At 46.7% G+C, this 16360-nt stretch overlaps 1 protein-coding gene across 4 annotated transcripts in view; it reads left to right on the top strand.

Annotated features, from left to right (window-relative positions):
• LOC149814594 (uncharacterized) overlaps positions 1-16360 on the top strand; it is a 172315-nt gene that overhangs the window by 73698 nt on the left and 82257 nt on the right. For all 4 annotated transcript variants that reach the window (XR_016427977.1, XM_089989536.1, XM_089989535.1 and 1 more), the window contains exon 12: positions 2271-2366. Coding sequence is in view for 3 of the 4 variants with exons in the window: in XM_089989536.1 (XP_089845662.1) it covers positions 2271-2366 (96 nt within the window). In the remaining variant the exon portion in view is untranslated. The remainder of the gene's footprint in view (positions 1-2270; positions 2367-16360) is intronic.

The raw sequence follows: 16360 nt of genomic DNA, 5'->3' as shown, positions 1-16360 counted from the left end.
ATGGGGGAAGCGTGATGGGAAGCGCACTTCCCATAAAAGGGAAGCACGCTTCCTATTTAAAAAGGGCGTTTCCCTGCGCGTTTCGGAAGCACGACGTTCTGCGCTTCTGAAGCGCGCTTCGGGGAAGCGCACTTCCCCACTTACCTAGGCGCTTCCGGTAACTCTGAGTTTGACTAGTCAAACTAGCCATTAGAGCTAGTCCCAACAGCTAATTTGATTATTCAAACTAGTTGTTAAAGCAAATTCCACTGGACAGTTTGACTAGTCAAACTAGCCGATAGAGAAAACCCCATCGACTAGTTAGTCATTCAATAAATGACCTAAAATAGAAAATAAAAAATACAAAAATAAAATATTTAGTCATTTCAATGATGTCCAAAAAAGAAATAAAAAACCTAATCTAACCTAAAGTGTACATAAAATATACTTAACCTAAATCCTAAAAGGTACACATAGGATATACTGAAACTAAAGATTAAAAACACAAAAAGTATACCTTTGGTATATCTTGAGTACAGGGATAAATAAAATAAAAATTAATACCTGTAAGTACACCTTCGTATACTTAGCTATGTACAACCAATACAATGATATATCTTAACAATTACATCTTGCTAATGCCATTGGCTTCTGCTTTAAGTCTCCAAATTCAGTGGTGAGAGTTCTTATTAGCTTCGATACCATGTTTATAAGCTTGAGAACAACTCTTAACACAGTTCTTTTATGGTTAAAAGATAGTTTTGGTGAGTAGAATAGGGAAAAATAGTTGAAAATAAGAAAAAATGAAGTGCAATGAGAGAACATGAGTTTGAGGGGAAATGCTAGTCGTAACCCATGACTATTCAAACCTTTTATTAAAGGTTATCGATAGGTATACAATGACAAAAATACCTTTGCAGTGATAAACATGCTCAGTCAACCCATTAAAGTTGGTCAGTTGCAACCTAGACCAAAATGACCGTCTTACAACAGGGCTAATTGTTTTAGGTTAGCAATTTTGTACAACAGGTTTAAAAATATCATTTAGGATCTTTCTTGCAAAAAGAATCTAAATATTATGGATGCATAATGAATTGGATCAAAAGGGGTTTGTACCCAAATGCCTAATGTGGATTGGATTAAATTTCATCGGTGGTGAAAATCTAAGTGTCTAGAAGATCCAAAAGTTCCAAATAAGGTTTTTGCATTTTCCTAACAAAACAACAGAGTTTCAAGAGAAATAATCTATTAACAACTGTAAATTCCTGCAATCAACCATGACAAATGATAACACATGGTCAGGTTGATGCACATTGGATTCAACAAGGTCGTAGTAATCATTCCAAGGAACAAGACCATTTTCCAACTATTTTTACAGGTGGTGGGCTTGAATGAACTTAAACTCAACTATATGAGCCAGGTAAAATTTAGGATCAGCAAAATGTACATTGCAACTAGTCAATCATTGACTCATAATGACTTTAAATAACTCTTAGTAAAGCATATGACTGGTAGACATGGCATGGGTCACCTGTGCTTACCAATGGGACAATAGTTGAGAGGTTTTCAACCTTCTAATGCTTATACAATGTGTTTAACCAAGTCATTTGTGGCCTACATTGTCACCACCAATATATCTGGGACTAGTTTTAAAATAATTGGCGACACATAGTTGCTTATTAGATTAGATGACTCTAATCTATGTGAAACATATTATTGAGGTAGCATAGTTAATGCCTCCATTTATGCTGCCAAATAATTAACCCGAATTATCAGAATAGGCAGATGAGGGAAAAATACTCTTGCACATATTCATTATTATCCTTCATTGCTTGCAACTAAGTGCACTAATGATGTCATTGTGAAATGAATTGAGCACATAGATGCACTAATATTGATGAAAACAAGAATCATTGACAATCAAAAGAATTGAAGAACATGCAAGCTCACAGTATTTTACTGCAATAATAGATAGTAAAAAAACATGTCATAAGATTAATGAAAATGATTTTTTATTAATTAAGGAAGAGGTATACAAGGGTAACACTATTTTCCTACAACAATTGCTTCTATAATTAAGCGATCCTTTGTATACTATTCCACCCAAACATTTTTTGTGGGGAGTTTGAGAACTTTACAATCTTATAATTAGTTTCCGAGTCTTCATAGTATTCTATGTTAGATCTTTAAATGTTCTCTCGTAAAATTTTAGACTGTATACTTCCCACGAATTATGTTTTCCTTTTTACTTTGAAACAGTTTCTTACTTCGATTTTTCCCTTTCGTTTTAGCATGTTCGCATGGCCAACCTATCAATTGTTTGCTGTCACACAGTAACTGGTGTCTCTCAGGTTCACTCAAAATTACTAAAGGGTGTTGTATTCAAGGTAACCAAAGACTTGGTTTTTGCTCATTAATATTAATTTTTGTCAACTTCATGTTTTCATTATGTACACATTTATATATGTTTGGATGATAGTGCGCTTGTGTGACAAATGCGAATCACGTTTGGGTTTTACCTGCAATAATAGTACAACTATGGGAGCAAAGTGTGTAGCCATATATATATATATATATATATATAACCATAAAGGATGACTAGAATATGTAAACCAGTGAAATATGTAACCCTAACACACCCATCCTCTCTCTCATCCATATTGGAGGACCACCACCACAGCGGGAGGTCGTCCTCTGGGGCAGCGAGGTGGCAGGGCGACACGGCAGTGGGAGGCCGTTTGGTGGGGCGGCCGTCCAGCGATGCTGAGAGGAAAGAGGGGCTGCGGGAGGCCGTCCGGTAGTGGGGCGACAGCGTGGTGGGAGGCCGTCTGATGGGACAGGTCAGAGGGAAGGCCAAAGGCGGGTGGCAGGGCAGTGGGAGGGTGGTAGAGGTGGCGGGAGGGGAAAGGGAAAATTAGAGAAAGAAGGGAAAAGATGGGTGTGTTAGGGTTACACAGTAACCATCCAATCTTCAGATCAAACGGTTCCTGTTGGTTCAACTAGTATATATATTTCACTGGTTTACATATTCTAGTTATCCTCACCCTAGAAGCTAAAAGAAGCATTGCACACTTATTATATCACAACATATCATTGTACTAAGGGCTTCAGAAGGATTAGGAATCCACATGCAAGCAGCATGTTGTAAGGGTTTGATGTTCATTTTTTTTTTTGGGGGGAGGGGGGGTTACTGAAATGAAATAAGCAAAACTACAATAGATGGCCACTAAGGGCTACAAGAAATCATAAATATGACCGTCCAACAACTAGTTTGACTGCTCCAATAGTCATATTGTCTGAAAAACAGAAAATAAAAAATAAAAAATAGAAAAACAACAAAATAAAAAAGCAAAAAGAAACAAAACAACCTCTACTAGGATGTCCCTATTACAATCTATGTCACAGGGATTCGGCTAGCAGGGTGCCGCACCCGCGTCGACGCGACTCGACGCGGGTGCGGGTGCGGCACCGGGTGCGGTCAACCCGACCCTGGGTGCATTGACCGCACTCAGGGTCATTTTGGTCCATTTTTTTGGATTTTTTTTTTAAAAAATTGCCTTATGAAATGGGTTGCGAAATTTTAAAAAAAAATTTCTGCTGACAGCTGACCGCGCAGCGGGACCCACCCCTTGCTGGATTTTGATTTTGATTTTGGCCTTGATAACTTTTGTGAGTTGCCTACTTCCAGATTCTTCACCTCTCCCCACCCCTTGCTGGATCCCTGCAGGTAGTGATGAGAGAATGAAAGGACGGAACAACGAAGCGGGGATGCCTGCTTGCTATTGCTGCTCTTGTTTTATAAAGGGGCACTTGTGTCCACAACATCTGACGAGCTTTGTTGGCATCCCATGCTATTTTATAAAGGATTTTCTCTCTCCATAATAAATGATAATGGTGGTGGTAGCTATTAGTATTCACTTTTCTCTTGACGAGATGAGTGCTCTAGCCGTAGCCTTGTGTAGACCTCTCTTTTCCACATGTCAAATCCAATAAATTTCTTTTAGCTGTCATCCAGAGTTCAGACGGGAGATCTGTGTGCAACTGTATATAAAATGAAATTTGAAGAACCCTAGGCAGTGGCGTGGCAGTGGAGCCTCGTGAAGACTCTCTCTCCAACAAACCACATCAAACCTTTAGCTTATATTTTTTTTTCGTGAAGACCAGGGAGCAGAACGCAGCAGGCTGGGTCGATCAGATTGCCAATCCTTTCGGTTCATCAATTTTGTCCCATTGCGCCAAAGTACACAACAAGCAGAACGCACCAGCAAAAAAAACTGGACCCCGACCCGCGCCGGGGGAACCCCCGGACCCCCTTCTATATATATATATATATATTACATTTTTGCCCCTGCCGCACCCCCGCACCCGGGGTTTTTGGAAGTGCTGAATCCTCGCACTCGCACCTGCACCCATGTGACATAGATTACAATAGAGGAAATGATCAAAATACCCCTGATATATATATATATATAAATATATTCATACATATAATCATATTTTAGCATTTGCATGTTGCAAGGGTTTGATGTTCTCTTTTGTTTATGCTAAACAATTTTATTGAGGTGTGTATATGAGCATAGTCTTTGATGTGTGATTTTACATAAGTCAAGATAATTTTTGAATTCATTTGATAAAAATTCTCCCCCTCAATTTGAGTGAAAGATAGACATGTTACTAAACCTATTCTTAACTAAGTTATGAAAATTTTGCAAGTGCAAAAAAACTCCAGAATTATGCCTAAGTTGTAAAACCTGGTAAAAAAAATTGTTTGGATCCGGACCCGGATCCGACCCGGGTGATAAGTCGGCTGCGTGCTTATAAAAGCACGCAGCCGCAAAGGGGGGAGGTCTCTCGAAACCCCCCTTCCCCTCTGCTCTCTCGTTCTCACTCTCACCACTTCTCTCTCCTCACCGCCTCTCACCCTCTGAGCTAGCGTCGGTGATCGAAGCTGTCGGCCACCACCTTCTCCCTCTTCTCTGTTGCGACCGGCGACCTTCGCTGACGGCCTCCAACCGCCATCCTCCTCGGTGTTGTCGTCAACCCCCCTGATCATCGCCTTTTTTCCTCTGTGTTTTCTGGTCACACCAGAGTCATCGTCGTCGTTCTTCTCCTCAGGTAAACCCCCCTCTCTTCCTTCTCGTTCTCCTTTTCGGTAGGGGGCTCCGCCCCCCTGTTGCTCCGTTTTTTTTCGGCAGGGGGCTCTGCCTCCCTATCGCTTGCTGTGTCAGCAGGGGGCTCCGCCGCCCTGCCGTTTGCCTTGTCGACAAGGGGCTCCGCCGCCCTGCCGTTTGCCTTGTCGACAAGGGGCTCCACTCCCCCTATCCCTCTTGTTTTGTCGACAGGGGGTTTCGCCCCCTGTCGTTTGTCTTGTCGACAAGGGGGCTTCGATCCCCCTGTCCCTCTTGTTTTGCTGGCAGGGGGTTCCGCCCCCTGTCGTTTGTCTTGTCGACAAGGGGGCTTCGATACCCCTGTCCCTTTTGTTTTGTTGGCAGGGGGCTCCGCCCACCTGCCATTTGTCTTGTCGACAGGAGGCTTCGCCTCCTCCTGCCGCTAGCTCTCTTTGGCAGGGGGACTCCCCCCCTGTCCCTCTCTTTGGTTCGACCGACAGGGGAGCAGAGTGTAAAACCAGTTAAAAAAAAAAAAATTTATCGGACCCGGGTCGGGTCCAGACCCGACCCGGATCCAACGTGTGCCAGCCCCTCGAAAACCCTTTTCGAGGGGACTGGCAGCCCGCAGGAGGAGGGGAGCCTCTGGCAACACAGGGGGCGGGCCCTGTGTGCGCCCCCTCCCTATTTAAAAGACGAGAGGGGAGGGCCTACGAGCCTCCCCCGACCCCCTCCCGACTCTCTCTCTCATCTCTCTCCCCTCTGCTCTCTCTTCCCCCGACTCCATCTCCCTCTCCCTTTGCCGACGCAAGCCAACCCCCCCCCCCCCCCCCTTCACGGCGCCACCCTCTCCGGCGAGCTCCCTCCTCGGCAACCACCTCCCCGGCATCCTCCCTTCTCTCCGGCAGCCGCAGGTGAGCCCCCTCCCTCACTGTCTCCTCTCATGTTACGGCAGGCAGGGGCCAAAGGCCCCTGCGACTGCCCCCCCCCCCCCCCCCCCCTCCTTCTGTTCACCTTCCGGCAGGGACCATTGGCCCCTGCCCCCTTTTTTTTTCAGTCCCGCAGGGGCCAATGGCCCCTCCCGCCTCTTAGATAGCCGCAGGGGGCCTTTGGCCCCTGCGCTCTCTCCCTTCTCTTATGGCAGGGGCCGATGGCCCCTACTCTTCCCCTTAAAAGAGAAGCAGGAGCCACTTTGGCTCCTGCCTCCCTTCTTTTGGGAAAAAAACCCAGCAGGGGCCATTTGGCCCCTGCTCCTCTTTTAACCGACAAGGGCCAGAGGCCCTTGTCTCTTTTTCTGGCGAGCAAGGGCTCGGCAGGGGCCTTTGGCCCCTGCACTCTCCCCTACCCTATTCATTTCATTGATAGGGGCCATCGGCCCCTCTCTTTTAAAGAAAAGCTGGGCTCCTGCCCCACTTTCTTTTAACACCCAGCAAGGGCCTCGAAGGCCCTTGCCCTCCTTTAGAAATCCGGCAGGGGCCGATGGCCCCTGCACCCATCTCCTTTAACGACATGGGTCATTGGACCCTACCCCGTTCTCTTTCGCAACGGTAGGGGCCAATGACCCCTGCATTGGATTGCGGATTAACTGAGTTTTCTCCCTATCTATATTTATTTTATGCATGCTAAACTACGTACTTTTGCAGTGTTACGCAACGGAGCCCGTTAGCGCCCCGCGAACTAAACCGACGATCACTTACGTTCGTAGACGGCTTCATTCTCGCAATACTCCAAGGTAGGAGAAGTTGCACAAGGACTTAAATAATTAAATCAAGCTTAAATAATTGATAATCGAAAGGACTTAATGATATATTTATATACTTATATGTATATAAGTACACTTTTAAATCAAGGACGCGGTTTCGCGATCCTTGTCCTTTGCTTTCGCATTTCAGTTTGCCGTCGCACTTTGCGCCCAGGCTTTTTACTTTCGTATTTACTACTTATTGTCTTTTAATTCAAGGACGCGGTTTCGCGGTCCTTGTCCTTTGCTTACGCACTTTCTGTTTCTGTTGCCGTCGCGCTTTGCGCCCAGGCTTTTGCTTTCATAGTTACTATTTACTGTCTTTTAATTCAAGGACGCGGTTTCGCGATCCTTGTCCCTTGCTTTCGCAGTTCCTGTTTGCCGTCGCGCTTCGCGCCCAGGCACTTTATTTTCGCATTATTATCTTTTGTTTCTTTTCCTTGCCATAGACTCAGAGTATTCGAGAGGAATACCTATTCCTCTTTTCACCCGATACGTTTTGGGAAAACCCTTGATCTGGAGCAAGACCAAGTTGTTGGGTGATAGGTTCCTTTGTGAAACCCATTTACCAAAACCAGTGTTGTGACTTACATAGCACCCAGACACTGCGTCATCGGATGTCAGATTCGAGAAAATCACATGCCTTATGTTGGCAAGATTGTGTGTGGTTTCGAAAGGTTTGATATGTTAAAATATATTTTAAAAAACATTATATCTTTGCGAAACACACTCTCGAGGCTCCTTTTAAGGACCTGTATCTCTTTTCTCGTAAGCGTACTTCTAAAACATGCGAGACATGTTAGTACTACGACGATTGGATGAGAGAGTCTTATGACCTCGATTAATGCTTAGTGCAGGTTGTTGAAAACACATATAAGAGTGGGATCGCCTTCATAGGCAAGATGCTCGTTTCGGTCTAATGGACCAGAGCATGAAGAATGAGGCAACGGCTAAGAAACCCCGTCGCGCTCAATTCAACCTTGCTTCGTCAAGAGAGAGGACGAAGGGTACCAACTCCGATAAACAGTCCATTTATGGCTTTCAAAAAGGGCAAAAGACCCGTTTTTCCCCAGTCATCGGAGGATAGGGGGAGGGATAGGGGCTACATAAGTTAGCCTAACACTTCTGCAGAAGTTGGATGCATCTCTATCAGGCCTTGGGGACTTACTCTCTCGACCATCGGTCGTCTCCATAGGAATAGGATTCAGTCAGACAACCGAGGTATATTAAAATACTTAACATAATGAACACTCGGTTTGGACTCGACTGTTTCGACTCACGTGCCATGTATGTACCCACATGGCCGGTTATCAAGTAATAATTAAATTGAGCATGCACACCTTTTCAGTTTGTTGTACTTAGCTTATTCCTTCAGTCTATCTGCTTAGTTTGCTCGTTACTACCTGCTGCATAAATTATCTATGCCTAATTTAGTTCTTTCTGTCTTTGTACTGTCCTGCTAGTTTTTCGCAAAACTAACCCATCTCATGGGTACAGGTGACGATTAGGTGCATCAGGCGATGGCGCGACTGCGAGATGATTTAAGGATCCACTGTTTCTGCTCGTAGTGCTTCTCTTGGACATTTTTGGTTTTTGATACGGTTTTCCCTCGAGGAAACCCAAATTTTGTACAAACTTGATACTCTCTTCAAATAGAAGGAATGGTTTCCTAAGTATTATTGCAGATCGTCCATGGTAAATCTTTGTTTTCTCGCTAACGTGTTCAAGGTTGTCAAACCCGTCCTTTTTCTTTTAAAAGAAATCGTTTCCGCTGATTTAGAAATAAACTCTGTAAAGAAAAGGAATTTTCCAACTATTTCAAGGAATTTATAAGGTTCGAAATTTTGGGGGCGTTACAACTTGGTATCAGAGCAGATCGAAACAGTGATTCTTGGTCATCGAGCATCCGCATCGCGCTGTAAGTAATTTAATTTCTCTTTTTCTATACTATTAGACTAGAGTATACCTTACATGAGTATTTGGGATTTTTCTTGTCCAAAGAAAATGAACCCTCCGGATGGTGAAAGATTGTGACGCAGAAGGGGCGCAAGAAGAACGCGCTGTCGTTCTGTGAGGGGCAGAAGCTCTGTGGTAGGAAGACTTGAGCATTCTTCTATCGGTTCAGATCATTGGACCAGCGGGCCGCCCCCTCCCACTTTTGCGGATTCTTGGGGCTTTACGCTTCCGGATACCTACCAGGCACCGCTAGCCGCGACATGGGCAGCAATGCACTTTCGGGAAGGAAGTCGTGTGCCAAATCATGTTTTAGTTAATCGACACACTTCTCGGGAATCCTCTGAAGCAGAATCCCCCTGACAAGCCCAGATGGGATGCAATTTCTGCGGCGAAGAAGGACATACGATGGATAATTGTCAACTCAGGGAAGCATACGATAGAAGGGGGACTGCAGCACAAGATCTGGAAGATACAGCATCCTCTGTCCAGGGTACTTATGACACACCATCGTGTGATGGACAAATATTACCCCTAGAGAGTGCTCAGGACATCGCTCGACCCACTCATATGCCTTCCCCCAACTCACCAATTTACACACCATCCCCAGACTCGCCACAGTATATATCAGATATTCCGGTAAACACTCCGGCTTCACCGCTATACATATCGGATTCCCCGGTGTACACACCAGCTCCACCGCTGTACATACCAGATTCTCCGGTGTACACTCCGGCTTCGCCGCCCTATGCACTGGATGCCTCACCACATTACTCCCCTACTACTCCTCTTCACGGGCAAGGAGTCCCGAATGAGGATTTGCATCCTTTTCCCCCTCTACGCGGGTTAAGGCGCACGGGTATCGCAAGAGAGTACTTGAGGAAGTACTCTCATCATCATCCCTAAAAGATATAAACTCGTTGGTTTGTGTACCCGTGGACAGTTTTTGTTTTAACTTTTTGTAAGTGCCCTCCTATACCAGCACTGCTGGGCTTTTGTAATCTCTATTACTCGAAAATATGATAAACTTTTTGATATTACTCTTCTCTTTCAAGTATTGACTCATGTATCAACTGGGTATTTTAAGGATGGTTCGAGGGTCGAACGAAGGTTCGTCTGACGAATGGTCAGATCAACGGGGATTCATCATGGAATCTTTGAGCGCATTGGCTAGCGCCATGCGAAATCAAGCGCACAACCAAGTATCTACCCCAGAACCAAGCCACCCTGCGGCAGTATCATATGAAAAGTTCTTAAAGCTCGATCCTCCAACCTTCGCAGGCAAGCCCGACCCCGATGCAGCTGAAAACTGGATTTTGGAAATAGAACGAGTTTTCCAAGTTTTGACAGTCCCAGAAGACAAGAAGACTATTTTCGGTACTTTCAGACTTTCGGGTGCCGCCCGCCATTGGTGGGACACGACTCGGAACATCCAGTTCTCAGCAGATTCGCTTATTCCTTGGGAGTCCTTCAAAAAAGCTTTCTTAGAGAACTATTTTCCTCCTCATGCTAGGGAGAGGAAAAAGGTGGAGTTCTTGGAACTTTGCCAAGGCTCGTCAAGTCTGGTGGACTACATCTCCAGGTTCCAGGAGTTGGAGCGTCATTGCCCCAACTTATTCGCTGATGATCGGGAGCGGGCGGGTAAATTCATCCGCGGATTAAAGGAAGGACTCCGACCAAGGGTCCTAAACAGCATGCCATCAACTCTCTCCGCAGCTGTTGCTGCAGCCACTCTCCTGACTGAGGATTGGGAACGCTCCAAGAGCACCCAAAGCAAGAAGCCACCCGTTGCGGGTAACGATCAAAAGAGATATCCCTCTGGCGGTCAAACAAAGCGACCACCCTCTTTCATAAACAAGGAAGGTGGAAGAAAGCCATATCCTCCTTCCAAACGTCAGCGTCCTCAGGGCAACCCTCCCGCCCGGCAGCAGGCGGGCGATGTCTGCCCCAAATGCGGACGACCTCACCCCGGGCAAGCATGCCCTCTTCTTACAGGCGGATGCCTGTACTGTGGCAAGATGGGCCACTTTGCACGCGAGTGCCACAAGAAGGCGGCTGACGACCTCAGAAGGAATAATGGAGCACCTCTGCTCCCCCGACCACCGTCGCAACCGCAACAACAGCAACATTCTTATCAGGCGCAACAACCACAGTCCAACGGCCAGAAGAAAGCACCGGAGCGCGTTTACACTGCCACGGTCGAACAGCTGACCAAGGGCGAGCTTGTGCAAGGTACCATCTTGATTGCTAACCAAGCAGCTTTCGTACTCTTTGATTGCGGTGCCACTCATTCTTTTATTTCTGTAAAATTTGCTGAACTCTTGCACGTACCTGTAAGTTCGTTAGATAATGCTCTCAACATCTATAACCCGATTGAGAAGAGCACTATTTGTGCGACCTACGTGCCAGCTTTAGACGTAGTCTTGGCAGATCGACATTATCCGGCTTGCACTATCCTTCTAGATATGACCGAATTTGACATCATCCTAGGCATGGATTGGCTGCACAAGTACCATGCCAAGATCTTTTGCCATGAAAGCAAAATTGTGTTATCTCCACCATGGATGCCTAAGGTGGAATTCAAGTTCGTGAAGGCGGTCCGTGCAAGCAAGATGATTTCTTCGCTAAAGGCACAACATTACCTGAGAAGGGGATGCACTGCCTTTTTAGTCAGTGTCGTCCAGTCCGAACCGACACTAGTTTCGATTAGAGATCTGGAGGGTGGTTCGGGATTTTCCAGACATCTTCCCAGAGGAGCTGCCAGGACTTCCCCCACCACGAGAGGTTGAATTCAACATCGAGTTGCTACCAGGTACTGCGCCAATTTCTAAAGCTCCATACCGTATGGCGCCAACCGAGCTCGAGGAACTCAAGAAGCAGCTACAGGAATTGATGGATCTAGGATTCATTCGCCCCAGTGTCTCGCCTTGGGGAGCTCCTGTTTTATTCGTTAAAAAGAAAGATGGATCATTGCGGTTGTGCATCGACTATCGAATGCTCAACCAGGCCACGATAAAGAATAAATATCCGTTACCGCGTATCGAAGATCTGTTCGATCAACTGCGGAATGCCAAGATTTTCTCAAAGATCGACCTTAGGTCAGGATACCATCAACTCAGAATTAAGAGAGATGAGATCTCCAAGACGGCTTTTCGAACCAGGTATGGGCATTTCGAGTTTACTGTCATGCCTTTTGGACTCACCAACGCTCCTGCAGCCTTCATGGACCTCATGAACCGTGTGTTTAAACCCTTTTTAGACACCTTCGTCATCGTGTTCATTGATGACATCCTGGTGTACTCAGAGACCTGGGATCAACATCGCGAACACCTGATCATCATTTTGGAAACCTTGCGGAAGGAGCGTTTGTTTGCTAAATTCTCTAAAAGCGAGTTTTGGTTTAAGGAGGTTATGTTTTTGGGGCATGTTATATCCGAGAAAGGCGTATCCGTAGATCTTGCAAAGGTGGAGGCCGTACTAAGCTGGCAGCAACCGAGGAATGTTCGTGACATCAGAAGCTTCCTTGGATTAGCTGGATATTATCGAAGATTTATCCAAGACTTTTCCAAAATCTCTCTGCCTATGACAAAGCTACTAAAGAAGGAGGCTAAGTTCGTGTGGGACGGTTCGTGCGAAAATAGTTTTCAGTTGCTGAAGGAACGACTTACTACCGCTCCTATTTTAGCCTTGCCTTCGGGACAAGGCGGCTTCGTAATTTATACTGACGCTTCCGGGACAGGCTTGGGCTGCGTCCTAATGCAGAATGGTAAGGTAATCGCCTACGCATCGCGTCAACTTAAGATTCATGAGAAGAATTATCCGACTCATGACTTGGAATTAGCGGCTGTGGTTTTCGCATTAAAGATTTGGCGACACTACTTGTACGGGGAACAATTCGAGGCTTTTACGGATCATAAGAGCCTCAAGTACTTGTTTTCACAGAAGGAGCTTAATATGAGGCAACAACGGTAGCTAGAATTTCTCAAAGATTACGATTTCACCCTTTCCTACCATCCAGGAAAGGCGAATGTGGTAGCTGATGCTCTCAGCCATAAGGCTTCTAGCATTTCCGTCAACCTATTATACGTTGGTTGGAAGTTGATTGAGGATTTGGTTTCCTGGAAACCGTTTGCAGTCTCATCAAATTCTATCAGTCTTTCTAATCTGATAGCTCAACCTGAGCTGTTAGCCAAGATCCTTGCTGGGCAAAAGACTGATGCGCAGTACGAGAAGTTGAAGGCTCGTACACAACAGACCGATACTCCTTTCCGACTTAAGGACGATGAAAGCATTTGGCTCAAAAATCGTCTTTGGGTCCCAAATGATCCCGTTTTGAGAGACGAAATTCTCGTAGAGGCCCATAAATCCAAATATACGATTCACCCGGGAGGCACGAAGATGTTCAAAGACTTGCAGCGCAGATATTGGTGGAGCGGAATGAAGCGAGAGGTGGCCGAATACATCTCTAAGTGTTTGACTTGCCAGCAGATTAAGATCGAGCATCAACGACCTGGCGGAGTGATGCAACAAATGGAGATCCCACAATGGAAGTGAGAAGACATCACTATGGACTTTATCGTCGGTTTGCCAAGGACACGAAGAAAGAACGATGCGATTTGGGTGATCGTTGATCGACTCACCAAATCGGCTCATTTCCTTCCTATCCGTATTAGTCAGTCCTTAGACAGTTTGGCGGATTTCTACATTCGTGAGATTGTGAGGTTGCACGGTGTTCCGGTATCTATCATCTCCGATCGTGATCCGAGGTTTACCTTGAGGTTTTGGGGACAACTTCAAATCGCGTTGGGTACGAATTTAAAGTTCAGTACCGCTTTTCACCCTCAGACTGACGGACAGTCTGAACGCACAATTCAGACTTTGGAGGACATGCTGCGTGCGTGCATGATGAACTGGAAGGGAGAATGAGATTCTCATACCAGTCTGGCCGAATTCGCGTACAACAACAGTTACCACGCTAGCATCGGGATGGCCCCTTACGAGGCCTTGTATGGAAAGCCCTGTCGTTCGCCTCTCTACTGGGACGAGGCTGGCGAGCGAAGGATGGAATCTCCTGTAGTGCTACAACACTACACTCAGCAGGTGCAGATGATACGAGAGCGACTCCGTACTGCACAGAGTCGGCAAAAAAGTTATGCAGATCGTCGTCGTCGAGAGCTCACCTTCTCGATAGGAGATATGGTTTTTGTTAAGGTATCTCCCACAAAGAGCGTTTTTCGTTTTGGGAAAAAGGGAAAGCTAAGCCCTAGATTTGTCGGACCGTTCGAGATCCTGGAACGGATTGGTGAAGCAGCTTATCGTGTGGCTTTACCTCCTCAGTACGCTCAGATCCATAACGTTTTTCACGTATCCATGCTTCGGAAATACGTTCACGACCCATCACACATCATCCATTATGATGATGTAGACATTCAGAAGGATTTGTCTTTTGAGGAAAGACCAGTCGAGATCGTTGATCGTCGAGATCAAGTGCTTCGATCTAAGACAATATCTCTTGTAAAGGTGCGTTGGAAGCACCATGGAATAGAGGAATGTACTTGGGAGCCTGACTCTGCTATTAGGGAGAAATACCCTGACTTGTACCTTGATCGTTAAGTTCAATTTAATTTCGAGGACGAAATTATTTTAAGGAGGGTTGGATGTAAAACCAGTTTAAAAAAAAAAAAATTTATCGGACCCGGGTCGGGTCCAGACCCGACCCGGATCCAACCTGTGCCAACCCCTCGAAAACCCTTTTCGAGGGGACTGGCAGCCCGCAGGAGGAGGGGAGCCTCCGGCGACACAGGGGGCGGGCCCTGTGTGCGCCCCCTCCCTATTTAAAAGACGAGAGGGGAGAGGGGAGGGCCTACGAGCCTCCCCCGACCCCCCCCCGACTCTCTCTCTCATCTCTCGTCTCTCTCCCCTCTGCTCTCTCTTCCCCCGACTCCATCTCCCTCTCCCTTTGCCGACGCAGGCCAACCCCCCCCCCCTTCACGGCGCCACCCTCTCCGGCGAGCTCCCTCCTCGGCAACCACCTCCCCGGCGTCCTCCCTTCTCTCCGGCAGCCGCAGGTGAGCCCCCTCCCTCACTGTCTCCTCTCCTGTTACGGCAGGCAGGGGCCAAAGGCCCCTGCGACTGCCCCCCCCCCCTCCCTCCTTCTGTTCACCTTCCGGCAGGGGCCATCGGCCCCTGCCCCCTTTTTTTTCAGTCCCGCAGGGGCCAATGGCCCCTGCCCCCCCTTTTTTTTTCTCCACGATCGACAAGGGCCATTGGCCCCTGCCGCCTCTTAGATAGCCACAGGGGGCCTTTGGCCCCTGCGCTCTCTCCCTTCTCTTCTGGCAGGGGCCGATAGGTCCCTGCCCTTCTCTTTTGGTAGGGGCCGATGGCCCCTACTCTTCCCCTTAAAAGAGAAGCAGGAGCCACTTTGGCTCCTGCCTCCCTTCTTTTGGGAAAAAAACCCAGCAGGGGCCATTTGGCCCCTGCTCCTCTTTTAACCGACAAGAGGCCCTTGTCTCTTTTTCTGGCGAGCAAGGGCTCGGCAGGGGCCTTTGGCCCCTGCACTCTCCCCCACCCTATTCATTTCATTGATAGGGGCCATCGACCCCTCTCTTTTAAAGAAAAGCTGGCAGGAGCCGAAGGCTCCTACCCCACCTTCTTTTAACACCCAGCAAGGGCCTCGAAGGCCCTTGCCCTCCTTTAGAAATCCGGCAGGGGCCGATGGCCCCTGCACCCATCTCCTTTAACGACATGGGTCATTGGACCCTACCCCGTTCTCTTTCGCAACGGTAGGGGCCAATGACCCCTGCATTGGATTGCGGATTAACTGAGTTTTCTCCCTATCTATATTTATTTTATGCATGCTAAACTACGTACTTTTGCAGTGTTACGCAACGGAGCCCGTTAGCGCCCCGCGAACTAAACCGACGATCACTTACGTTCGTAGACGGCTTCATTCTCGCAATACTCCAAGGTAGGAGAAGTTGCACAAGGACTTAAATAATTAAATCAAGCTTAAATAATTGATAATCGAAAGGACTTAATGATATATTTATATACTTATATGTATATAAGTACACTTTTAAATCAAGGACGCGGTTTCGCGATCCTTGTCCTTTGCTTTCGCATTTCAGTTTGCCGTCGCACTTTGCGCCCAGGCTTTTTACTTTCGTATTTACTACTTATTGTCTTTTAATTCAAGGACGCGGTTTCGCGGTCCTTGTCCTTTGCTTACGCACTTTCTGTTTCTGTTGCCGTCGCGCTTTGCGCCCAGGCTTTTGCTTTCATAGTTACTATTTACTGTCTTTTAATTCAAGGACGCGGTTTCGCGATCCTTGTCCCTTGCTTTCACAGTTCCTGTTTGCCGTCGCGCTTCGCGCCCAGGCACTTTCTTTTCGCATTATTATCTTTTGTTTCTTTTCCTTGCCATAGACTCAGAGTATTCGAGAGGAATACCTATTCCTCTTTTCACCCGATACGTTTTGGGAAAACCCTTGATCTGGAGCAAGACCAAGTTGTTGGGTGATAGGTTTCTTTGTGAAACCCATTTACCAAAACCAGTGTCGTGACTTACATAACACCCAGACAC

The sequence above is a fragment of the Nuphar pumila genome, chromosome 15 (genome assembly GCF_984573655.1).
Source record: "Nuphar pumila chromosome 15, dmNupPumi1.hap1.1, whole genome shotgun sequence".
In the NCBI taxonomy this organism is placed as follows: Eukaryota; Viridiplantae; Streptophyta; class Magnoliopsida; order Nymphaeales; family Nymphaeaceae; genus Nuphar; species Nuphar pumila.
Note: the sequence above shows the minus strand (reverse complement) of the source record. Positions and strands in the feature narration are given on the sequence as shown.